Source organism: Bacillus rossius, chromosome 7, assembly GCF_032445375.1.
Source record: "Bacillus rossius redtenbacheri isolate Brsri chromosome 7, Brsri_v3, whole genome shotgun sequence".
Taxonomy (NCBI): Eukaryota; Metazoa; Arthropoda; class Insecta; order Phasmatodea; family Bacillidae; genus Bacillus; species Bacillus rossius.
This window is the reverse complement of record NC_086335.1, coordinates 71388498-71400965: the sequence shown is the minus strand read 5'-3', so window position 1 is coordinate 71400965 and position 12468 is coordinate 71388498. Positions and strand designations below refer to the sequence as shown.

The 12468-nt window shown below is 43.1% G+C and overlaps 1 protein-coding gene across 1 annotated transcript in view; it reads left to right on the top strand.

Moving 5' to 3' along the window:
- LOC134534354 (nucleoprotein TPR-like) overlaps positions 1-12468 on the top strand; it is a 70682-nt gene that overhangs the window by 26579 nt on the left and 31635 nt on the right. The window contains 8 exon segments of the mRNA XM_063372772.1: positions 972-1211; positions 2311-2557; positions 3100-3272; positions 5188-5301; positions 8382-8500; positions 9398-9599; positions 10220-10474; positions 11451-11612. Of these exon segments, the coding sequence (XP_063228842.1) occupies positions 972-1211; positions 2311-2557; positions 3100-3272; positions 5188-5301; positions 8382-8500; positions 9398-9599; positions 10220-10474; positions 11451-11612 (1512 nt within the window).

Below are 12468 nucleotides of genomic sequence, written 5' to 3'. Positions count from 1 at the left end.
CCATTGTGTGTTATTCTATGGCACTGAACTTTTGGAATAATTAATTACTAATCTTGCATACTTGGAAGAAATTTAAATGTTTAATATCTTAATTTAAGTAATTTTGACATATCCCCTTTTTCCCGCGCACCCGCGATATGTCTTCGTGTTGTATGATACTTTTAAAAATTAACATTGAAGCATACCTTTGTGTTATACTATTCTAGGTTTGGAAGGGGAAAAACCTTTTTATTGCAGGACATGATCCTGTTAAAATAATTAAAAATACATTGTAGTAAATTATCTAGTTCTGAGCAAGTGCTGATTTTTATAAACGTCAATTAGAACGGATATTTAAAATTATTCATTCATTATGTATCTGAGATATCTTTGGAACAATAACTTTATATGCATAGAATTTGAAATTATGTAAGTATAATATTTTGAAAATACAAAATCAACATTTTTTAAACTAAAAGAAAATGAGAGATGAAAGAGTCTCTTTTACTCACACTTAAACCAAGCTGGCAGAACTTTGAACAGATAACACCAAGCCAACGTACAGAACTGTGTTTCAGCTGCCAGTGTTATGTTTATAAAAATTTAAATGGTGGTTGTTATCAAACAGAAAAACTTCAAAGCAATAATGAAAATCTTTCATGTACATTTATTTTCTACAAGTTCATTGTATCTACTAACTATCCATTTAAAAAAAAAAAATGGTCTCTTTGGTTTTTTACTCAGTGATTTTGCAATGTGTGTAGTGGCCCCGTATCAGTTCTAGACACCCTAACCCCAGCTGTAGTCTCAAATGGGGATCGATAAGTTATCCGTCTAGTAGTTGCAAACAGCAGTGTATAGCCTAAATACATTTGAATTCAATTTCCAGTGATTTTCGCTTATCCGTCGTCCTGTCTAGTACTTGCAGACCCCTATGTGCAAGCGGCAGGCGGAGGTGCCAGTGTGGTGTGGCTGAGGGTCGCGTGTCGCAGATCCGCAAGATCGCCAAGAAGTACAAGACGCAGTACGAGGAGCAGGTGAAGTCGCTGGAGGACAACAAGAAGCGTCTGGAGGAGCTGCAGGCGGACAGCGTCTCTGCCGAGAGCAGTTCCCTGGAGATGAGCGAGGAGGCTCGGGAGCGGCTTAGGGCCGAGGGCCGCCTCAACCTGGAGGAGCGCATGAAGGAGGCTGAGGAGCAGCACAGCGCTGCCGTCAGGGAGCTGTCTGACCAGGTCTGTCGCCCGTCATCTCCGCTTCTTCCATGCTTCTTCCGCTCCCCGCCCCCACCATACCCCCACTCCCACCCCCTCCCCCACCATACCCCTTACCCAACACACCATACCCCCACTCCCACCCCCACCATACTCTCATTCTCAAACCACCCCCACTCCTACCCCTTCCCCACCCTCACTTCTAACCCATTCCCACTCCCACCATACCCTCATTCTCAACCCCACCATACCCCCACTCCCACCCCCACCATACCCCCACTCCCACCCCCACCATACCCCCACTCCCACCCCCACCATACCCCCACTCCCTCCCCCACCATACCCCCCCACTCAACCCACCCCCACTCCTGCCCCTTCCCCATCCCCACTCATAACCCATTCCCACCTCCACCATAAACCCTCCCACCCCCACCATACCCACTCCCCTCCCCCACCATACCCTCATTCTAAACCCACTCCCACTCTTACCCCTTCCCCATCCCCACTCATAACCCATTCCCACCTCCACCATAAACCCTCCCCACCCCCACCATACACCCTCCCCACCCCCACCATACACCCTCCCCCACCATACCCCTCCCCTCCCCATCATACCCCTCCCGTCCCCACCATATGCTTTTTCCTCCTTCACCATACCCCCTCTCCTCCCCCACTATACCACCACTCAAACCCACTCCCCACCCCCACATACCCCCACATATCCCCTCTCTCACCTCACATTCCACCCCCACTATTATTACATTCATTCTGTACTGCTTGTGTTATAAAAAGTAACAAGTGTCCCTTGCCAAAGATACAGTATTGGGTTGGGATCTTGACGGAGAGAACTCTTTTGTTTACGTTCTGATTCTTCCTGTGGGCGTTATCTTTCCATTTGGGCGGCTAGCAAGTCAAGACTGCCCTTTGTTTTTTTCGACTGCAATTTTCTAAGATTTACAAAGGATTCACTTGTCACATGGAGTTTAATGTGAAGTTAGAAAGATGTGTGCATATTGGTCACCAGCAATATACCACAGCGTTTTACTGGAAGTCTATTATATTAACGGTTGTCGGTACCGAGAACCGGGGAACTGCTGGTAACGTGCGCTCGCTGGCGCAGGTGTCGAGCTCGCAGGTGGAGAACGAGACGCTGAGGAAGGAGAACGACCAGCTGAAGAGCACGGCACAGGAGAAGGACGAGCAGACCAAGAAGGTGCTGAAGAACGCGCGCGACAAGATCATGGTGCTGACGGAGACCAACAAGAGCTTGTCAGAGTCCAACAAGGAGCTGAAGGAGAAGACCGCCAGCCTGTCCCAGAAGCTGGGGGAGATCCAGAGGCGGGTGGAGACGCTGGAGAGTCCGCAGGGTGAGTGCACCCTCGTTCCTTCACTAATCAGTAGAGATCTTCAAAATTCGCGGATTCATTTCGTGATATGCTACAATTCAAATAATTATACCTTAGCGCTGCTTCTGCAATTGGTTCACTGTTAATATGGAGTAAAGAGGGCCAATTAGAGACCCTCGCTCAAAGAAGTGTCGAATCACAGACACTCGGTCGAGATGATTCACAAGTCAGCAGCCAATGAACAGGTGGCATTTGCCCGAGTGTGTAGAGTGTAGTAGTCTATCCTGGAGGTCATTGAATCCGCGAATTTTGCAGGTCTCTACTAATCAGGGAGAGCGTTCAAGTGCTTTTCATCTTCGGTATATTAGATTTTTTAAACGTTTATTAGTATGTTACTATAAAATTTATTTTCCATAGCTTTATAGAGCTTATGATTTAGTTAAAATTGACAACCGTAGAGGTCCCAGCAAAGTAAACGGGTAATGCTTGTGAACAGCCACAGGTTGGAGCCCGGTAAAGTAGGTATTCCCCAGGTGCAGCCTCACGTGCGGGTGTGATTGCAGAGGACGCGGGGACCTCGGGCAAGGCCCAGCTGGAGAGCCAGGTGGCCAGGCTGCAGAAGGAAAACGCTGACCTGCGCGCCGACATACAGCGCAACGAGGAGAAGTACCTCCGCGACTCGGAGTCCCTCAACCAGAAGATCTTGCAGTTGCAGCGGCAGCTGGACAAGCATCAGGTTAGTTTTTGGTGGAATGGCCTCGATGTGAGAGTTTGACTCTCTCTCACTCTCTCTTGCGCTCTCTCGCTCTCTCTCTCACTCGCTCCTTCGCTCTCCTTTTGCTAGTGGGTTTCATTTCACATTTCACAACTGTGTAAAATTGTCTCAAAGTCCAGCATGAGGTTTTCTCAAACAGTAGTTGTTTTGTCTAGAGACGTACGAGACTGTAAAATCCATATAAAACGAAACAATTAATAACGATTCACTTGCAAACAACTCGATTGGCAGCAAGCGTGCACGATAGCACAATTTACCGCCATGATGGTTCAACAACAACTGTTGCTTCGTTGCCGGAAGCTCCAGGGCTACCTGCCTTGGCAGGCAGCCAACTTGAAAGACTTGGCGCTGCTAGCAAGCAGCGCGGGAAATTCAAAATTACACACAATATTTACAAGTCCAAACAGTAGTACCCATATGTATATTTTTGTTGCTATAGAGAAGCCTATTTCAAGTACAACTTGTTCTCAAATACCATTGTATTGTATAGTATTTTTTTTTTGTATTCCTATCAAATCTATTTTGATGTTTAGTAATCTGGCTAAATCATATAAAATCACAAATGTTTGTCAGGAGTATAGTAGACATTATGTTCAAAACACACAATTTTGGTTCAGTAATGGGAGAAATCCTATTGTCTACCTATGTACTATATAATGTTAATCTACGTGGGGTATGGCCATAGAATAGACACGAAATCAATGTTTGATGACTAAAAATGCAGCCCTGTTTTAAACTAGAAGTTTGAGGTGTTATTGCAGCTAGAATGTAAAATACAGTAATTACTATTGTGTAGTAAATTATTGGGAAGTAACATATGTTAAATACGTTATTCAGGGTGGCCAGCCAACCGGGAAATCAGGAAATACGTGAAATAGCCAGGATTTCTTAAAAAAAAACCAGGAATACCTGGAATCAACCAGGAATTTTATTAGAACCGGGAATTTTTTTTATGAAGTAACGATCGCAAAAACATACGGCTGTTAAATGAGCACGTTCACCACCCGTCGAAGCACGACAGTATGCTCGTGAGCTATATTTTGTGAAAGTTTATTTGTTCATATTGCATTTAAAAACTTTTGTAGTACGTAAGAAACCGTTAACAATTCAGACTTCCATACTTATTATGTTTCTGTATTCAAAAGCAACAGCATTTTGGCTGAAAATGTTGTTGTAGGATGGTAGTAATTTCTCGCACGGCATGTTGGTAGCACTAGTTTTGTATGTATATTTGTTTTTATTTTGCGCTCATGTTGTTGCGTCACGGTATCACAGATACTTTTCTCGAGTTTTTTTAAAAGTTTAGTTGTGCGGGACGTTGTTTTGAATTTTTTAATCTAACATGTAATTGGCGCAGACTATCAAAATGTCAACGAGTTCGGTCACCACATACAATGACAAATATACGGAAGAGTTTGAATGGGTGGAGAAAGATCCAAAGTGCAAGACAAACGCTATTTGCAATTTGTATAATGTTAAAATCAATATCGGTAGCATGGATGGGAAGAACAGCATTAGCCAGCCACGCAAGAGGGGCAAAACACGTGCGTTTGGTGTCAAGTAATTTTTGTGACGTCAGATTATAAATTTTTTTGTTGGTGGTAGGTTTTGTTTTAAGCAAGTTCATTGATTTAATTTTTAAGCCTATAGTTAAGTTGTCTATTGTTTAATGCCAATAAAACATCATATTGTGTGTGCTTTGTGTAACAAAAATACAAATTGTATGCAAATATTGATAAAAACAACCCTTGAAAAAACCTGGAAATTACCAGGAATTTTATTATTCCAGAAGAGTGGCCACCCTGTTATTTTTAAGTGTGTACCCACACCTTGTGTAGGGTATAATGTTGGTTCTGAACGTGTTGATGGTGTGCAGGGCTCCAAGCCTTCGACCAGCTCCAGCATGACGGAGAAACCGAGTGTGGATCCTCCCACCGCCAACATCAAGCCAATGGCGGGCCCCTCATCCTCGGCCAGCAAACAGTCCCAGGTACACAGCCTTACTTGTGTGCCGAATATTCAGGAGGCCTTGTGTGCGGTAATCGCAGAGCGGTGATGGATGCGAATCTAAGTATTTCAGAATTGTTATAAAGTTACAATTATGTTTAAATAAGTATGTAAAGGTTTTATAAATCATAATCTTATTTTTAGAACTTGAAACCACAAAAGATTTTATAACCACAAAATAAAACTGAAATCCCCAACCTTACAGCATGCACTATCTAGATAGTTTTCTGCAAACCAAACGCCAGCTGCTGCGTCCTGTGGGTGGTGTGTAAGTAAACTACGTTCTTCAGAAAAGTAAACGCTGTGAACGGTATATGTAATGTATACAGGACCACTGATTCAGGGAAAACCAATGCTCGTATTGCATACGGGTGTAGTTTGGAAGAGCAAGATGTTACGCCCGAAATACATACGAGCATCATTTTGAATGTAACGTGAAATTAATTTGATTGGTAAATTGGAATATACAGTATAACCCCGACCTAACGAACACCGTTATAACGACAAACTCTTTATTACGAACACGCAATATGGTCCCGCCAAAACTGTATTATTTTTTACGTATATTAACCTCTAATTAACGAGCATTTTTTCTTCGCCACATGACGTAACTCCGTTATTACGAATTACTTTTACCATAGGACGAGAACTAAAATAACTTTAAACACGATATAGTGTTTGCAAGCTACATATTTCCTTGTATGTATTATGCCTTCGCGTAATATGTATACATTCGACTTCACAACGTAAATATTGGCTTAGCTTCATAGATAACCATAGTACAGGCTACATACCACATCTATTGAAAAAAGTAAACATCTATGAAAACCTATTCCATAGCTGCGACAATACATTTTAGAAAAACCTCGACAGTAACTATCGATTATAGCCACAGTTGCAGTCTCATCTCTGTTTTGCCAGGTGACGATTACTGCATTTAAGTATGACATCTCTGACTGTTATGAGTTTTTTTTACCGCCCGCTAGTTACATTCGTGTGATGTTTGTGTGCGCGATACACTGCAACGAAATTAACGAAGTGAAATATTAATTTGTTTTGATCGATGGAGGGTAAAAGAAAACGCAATGCAATTTCGCTAGCCACAAAAATGGAAATTCTGCATGCTGTGGATAGTGGTGAAAAAAAATCTGACGTCGCTAAGAAGTATGGAATACCATCATCAACTCTCTCGACTATACTTTCGAACAGAAGTAAAATAGACAGTGCAGTTCTTCTTGGGACAGATAAAAAGAAATATCGACCATGCCAAGATGAAGCGTTAGATACGAAAATGTTCGATTTTTTGATGGAGTCACGATCAGCAAACATACCTATTTCAGGGCCGATTCTGCAGGAGAAGGCACGGTATGAAGCACTGAGAATGGGGATAGAAGGCTTTCAGGCATCTAATGGATGGTTGCACCGATTTAAAAGTCGATGGAGCCTGACAACTTTAAAGGTTTCTGGCGAAGAAGGCTCTGTTGACCCTGCAGTAGAAGAAGCATGGACTTCAAAACTCAATGGAATTACAGCCGGTTATGCACCAAACAACATCTTTAATGCAGATGAGGCTGGTGTGTTCTTTAACCTCCTTCCAGATAAAACCTTGGCACTGAAAGGGGAAACATGTCACGGGGGAAAGAAAAGCAAGGACAGGTTTACAGTTCTTTTGTGTTCAAATTCAGATGGAACAGAAAAGTTGGCACCACTTGTCATTGGTAAATTTGCAAGACCCCGCTGCTTTAAAAATGTGAAGAACCTGCCATGTCCTTACAAATTCAACAAGAAATCATGGATGACCTCATCTATATTTTGTGAGTGGCTTGGAAGCGTAGATGCACGAATGGGTTGTAAGAACAGGAAAATATTAATGTTTCTTGACAACTGCTCTGCACACAGAGTGGAAGGAATACAACTGAGAAATGTAAAAGTGGTTTACTTCCCACCAAACACCACTAGCAAGCTCCAGCCAATGGATCAAGGTGTGATATCGCAGGTAAAGAGGATTTTCCGTCGCCAACTTGTGCAGTACCTCATCAGAAAAATGGAATGTCAAGATACAGAAAACATGAAGTGGAACATACTACAGGCAATGCAACGCATATGTATGGCATGGAGCAGCATTGAAGCAACTTCCATTGCCAAATGCTTCCAGAGAGCAGGCTTTCAAGTTAGCCCTAACGAAATAGATGATGAAACACTTGAACATGTTGATGAGGATGAGTGGAAGCATGTTACCAACAATGCAGCAGGTGCTACATTTGAAGATTTTGTTGAGGTTGACAGTGCAGTCATCACAAGCTCATCTTCCACAGATGAAACTCAACCAACATGCAAGGATAATGAACAAGATGAAGAAGGTGAAGAGATTGAAGCTGAAGTGACCAGACCATCAAGAAAAGATGTGTATTCTGCTCTTGACGTACTCGAAAGATTCCTTTTGACGTCAGATTGTTCGAACAATCAGTCAAGCTTGAAATCACTACGCCAGGTAGAGTGTGCAGTTGTACAAGAAATGAAAATCAGCAGCTGTAAGCAAACTTCAATTCGGGACTACTTTTCAGAAAAGTAGATGTATATTTTCTGCATTGTACAGTAACCTGTACAGAATTACATATTAATGGGTCAGTGCCGATTGTCCTTATTAATCAAATCAATTAATTTTCTGTTTTTATTGTGAAATGTTGATATTATTTGCTAGGGCCTAATTGTAAGTTATTCTCTTGCAATTGTGCCATGTTATTATTTTTTATGATTGATGTGTACAGTATGTAGGCTATTGTGTTTGTCTTGGATCGTTTACTGTATTTCAAAATTCCTATTATCGATACCTTATTAAATTTGTCAAAAAACAAACTTTTTCGAGATTTTGGATAAAAAAAATGACCCCTTTATAAAGAACTCCTTTATAACAAACATGCCAAAATTTAATCCCTTCAATTTTGTTATAAAGAGGTTTTACTGTACAGATTCTAATCTTAGTCTTACACGGTTTTCTTGTCGTTTTTTATATTATGTTATGTCGTGGTGTGATGCATTTGTAATCTCCTGTGCTCCACGCAGAGCCAGCAGTCGGTGACGGTGGCACCTTGGCCGGGCCGCGGGGAGACCCCGTTCGCCAGCATCCGGCCCATGTCCATGCAGTCGCGCATGGTCGCAGTGCTGCCAACCCAGACCGCCAGGTAGCCTCTCCGTCACTTCTTCACGCTTCAGGCATCCTTCATTGAAGGACATGTGTTTTGGTGGTTGAACCTTTCTAAAACGTTAATTCAAACAGTTATACATTTACGATAATTAGGGATGGGTCGATTCCACAACCTCCTTCGATTTCAGGTTCGATTCCGATTCTAATTCCCAATCTTACCATCTGAACGAAATTATGGAAATTCAAGCAGATTGTTAACCTAAAGAATAACATGAAGTCTAAAAATACGTAGATCTTCCTAAAATATACATCTGTAGTTAAGTAGTTACACAGCCAGCTTGCAGGATGTAATTATAATAACCTCGTAGTTGACAACATTCTCTCTTACTCTCTCTCTCTTTTTACTAGCTTTTGAGCTGGCTTTCTGTAAAGGGGGGAGGTCTAAAAATAAACAAGAGACCATGATGTGCGAGCTTGCGCGCGCACGTGTGAGTGTGTGCTGTGAGCGTGTGTGTGTGAAAGAGAGGCCTTGTTGCTTGTGCGTATGTGTGGGGGCTGGCCAGAAACGTCACCCGGCAGTTAACGACTTCCACTCCTCCCCGCCCCCTCACCAAACTTTTTTTTTTCCGTGTATAGCGCTCATCCTTATTTTTTTCCTTTACTTGAGGGGAAAAAAGGGCGCGCTATACATGAGTATATACGGTAAGTTGACCAATATGTTTGTGCTTTTCCTTTAAACAGACTTGAAAAAAGTTTAAAATGGTACCTAAAACTGTAAACATTAGGGTATCTTATTATGTATTGTCTTATTTTGCAATCTGTGTCAATGTTTTCATATTTGTAAAGCGACGTGGCTGTAAGATGAGGCAGGCAGAGGCAGCGGCAGTAAGACGAGGCAGGCAGAGGCAGCGGCAGCGAGGGGGTCTTGTTGCAGTCAGAGCGTGGGCACCGTGCTGGTGGCGCCCCAGCAGCTGGTGCACACCACGGGACCCTCGGAGGGCCCCTCCTCTTCACCCTCGTCCTCGCACACGGAGTTCATGCCAGCCACCAGCTCCGCGGGCCCGGCCGTGCGCCAGGCCGCCGTGCAGCCCACGCAGCAGGTGCTGGTGGCCCCGTCTGCCGCAGAGTCCACCCAGGTGCGTGCCCCGCCCTCCTCCCGACCCCCTCCCGCCCTCCTCCCAACCTCCACATCCGAGTACTATCAAGCGAGACCCAAAACTCGGGGACTTAAGTTTTGAAGAAAAATTTAGCTTTGTAGAATTTTTGGTTGCTAATGTTCCGTGCATCCCACTGCATACTTTCTGTAAAGTACATCTTTTACTAGCAGTGCACATTGTCATCACTGGAGTTTTGTGAGTTTCTTAAAATTCCATGAAAATTTTCTGTTTATTAAGGGTTAAGAAAAATTTCCCTCTTTCTTTTGAATAAAAAATTTTGACTTTCATATCAAAAGGCAAAAAGGTTTTATGTTTAAAAATTAAGATTTTGACCCCAACCATTATAATATATACTCATGCTACTGCATTATTAGTCATATTAATTACTTAATTTCCTTTCATTTATTTAATCTTTTGTAACAGATAATTTTTTTTTTTTCTCTAGGTCCTATCAGGGCATACTGTATATTATATGACAAACTGTGTGGGTGTTAACTTGAGAACAAATTGTTGAGAACTAGCACGGATCCAAGAAATGAATAATAAACGTACAGAGAATGGAGGATGGCACTTGACTGTTCTTGCCGGCCGGTCAGCAGGACATGGAGGCGGAGCCGGCAGAGGAGGCGCTGCAGCCGCCCCAGCAGCTGCAGCAGCAGCAGCAGCAGCAGCAGGCGGTGGCGCTGGTGCTGCCCCGCGTGGAGCAGACCTCCTCGCAGTGCTCGGAGCAGTCGTCGGTGGTGACGGCCAGCCCGCAGCAGGCCAGCAGCAACAACAACACAGTGACGACCTCGCAGGCGGGCGGCAAGCGCCCCAGGGAGGCGGAGAGCGACCCCGACAAGCTGACGCCCCAGGTGAGGCCACAATACCGTAGCTGGACGTTACAACAGCAGTTCGCTAATTTCATTCTCGCGCCTCAGTTAATCATATAATCACACATTAAATGAAAATAGTGGGTGGCTGTTCACATGGATCACGTGCAAATTATTTCTGAATAGATTTTAGTTTAATAAAGAAAAAAGAAAATCTCCACATTTCTGCAATAAAGCTGTTTAGTATTACAATAAATTTTGCATATTATATGCTGTGTTGTCTGCAAATATGAAAGACTGTAAAATGCATGTAAATCCCGCCTATCGTTGGCAATAGGAAGCTATGGCCACACATGGAACTCGATATCTAGTGCCGGGCGAGACAAAGACTGTTTGGGGAGCGTTGAAGAGCTGCCATGGCTCGCGCAGTGAACGACACGGACTCCACGAGTTACCTCCCCTGCTGTTGTACCTGTACCAGCGCACATATCGAGTGAAGATAGCACCATTCAGTCTGTTTTGTATTAAAAGTTTTTGTTCGCGTCGTTCAATGTCTCATTTTCATTTCATTCCATTACACGAAGAGTGACTTGCTGACACAGACGTTTTACGTTAAACCAAAGGTCTTGTGTGTCCTGACACAGCCCTACCCAATTTTTTTTTCCTTATTGAAGACTTGAAATTGGTTCCATCGAGGCTGTCGTTAAATATGGTAAAAATGCCATCGAGTTAACAATGCTATCGGACTTATGTTTCAGACGACTCAAACTGTGTGATTCTTACACCGCCGTAGTCGGTAACAAACTGAAAGTCCTGTCAACTAGGACGCGCTTATGTGCCCACAACCAGTCGAAAAATGTGGTAGTCAAAACAAGAACCATTTACATTAATACACATTCTAGACACTCCCTAGAATGGATCTGTGCTTTTTTTTTTTTTCACTTGTAATTTTTGACTTTGGTGCAAGCTGCTGGTAGATGGTGGACGGTGTGTGTGATGTGTGACGCGTGTGTTCCAGACGAAGCGGGCGCGGGCGGTGGAGGGGGCGGCCCACCAGGAGACGGTGACCTCGGCGGAGTGCCTGGAGGTGGAGTACCAGGTGCCCACCTCCTCGCAGCGCGACCAGGAGGACGACGTGGCCATGGGCGACTCTGACGAGGAGGGGCTGGCCGACGGCGGGGTGAGCAGCTTCATGTAGCTTCATGTAGCCCTTTGGACATACGCCATTGCTTAGCACATGTATGTCTGTAGAAGAAAACTACAAAAAAAAACACAAATTAAGCAAAAAAATTGCTGTTGTCAGGATAAACGGAAATACTGACAACAGCAATTTTTTGCTTAATGTTATAGCGCGATAACTCAGTGGACTGTATACAAAAACGATTACAGATGCCATTATACTACAACAATTAAACGGTGAGGCTACACCATAGTACTACTCACCGCCATGATGAAAAATATGACTGACTTCCGGCTGGAAGTCCAGGGCTGCCAACTATTGGTAGAGGATGCTGAATAATGGCTGCCACTACACAGCAGCGCGGGAAATACAAATTTGAAGTATTCAGAGACTTCTCAGAAGCACTGATTACGCTGAGGTCTAATAAATGTTACTAACACAAAATAACACACACTAATATACAGTCTGAACACTTAATTTGTGTTTTTTTGTCATTTGTGTTTTTTTTTTTTTTTTTTGTAGTTTTCTTCTACACACATACATGTGCTAAGCAATGGCGTATGTCCAAAAGCCTACATCAAGTCATGCACTCCCATTGCACAAATCTTTCAAAGATAATAGCTTTATGTAGACAGAGATTGCAGTGGATATCTGTGTTAAATAAAAATTTATGTATAAGGATTCTCTTAAATAAAAGATAGGCGAAACCCCTTATTTACGTTACCGTTATTTACGTTTTCCCGTTATTTGCACTATATTCTTCAGGTCCCGTTTGGTTCCCATATAGTCCAATACAATACTTTCCCGCGAATTACGTCTCAAAAATCGAATCAATCCCGCTATTTACGTCACGTAA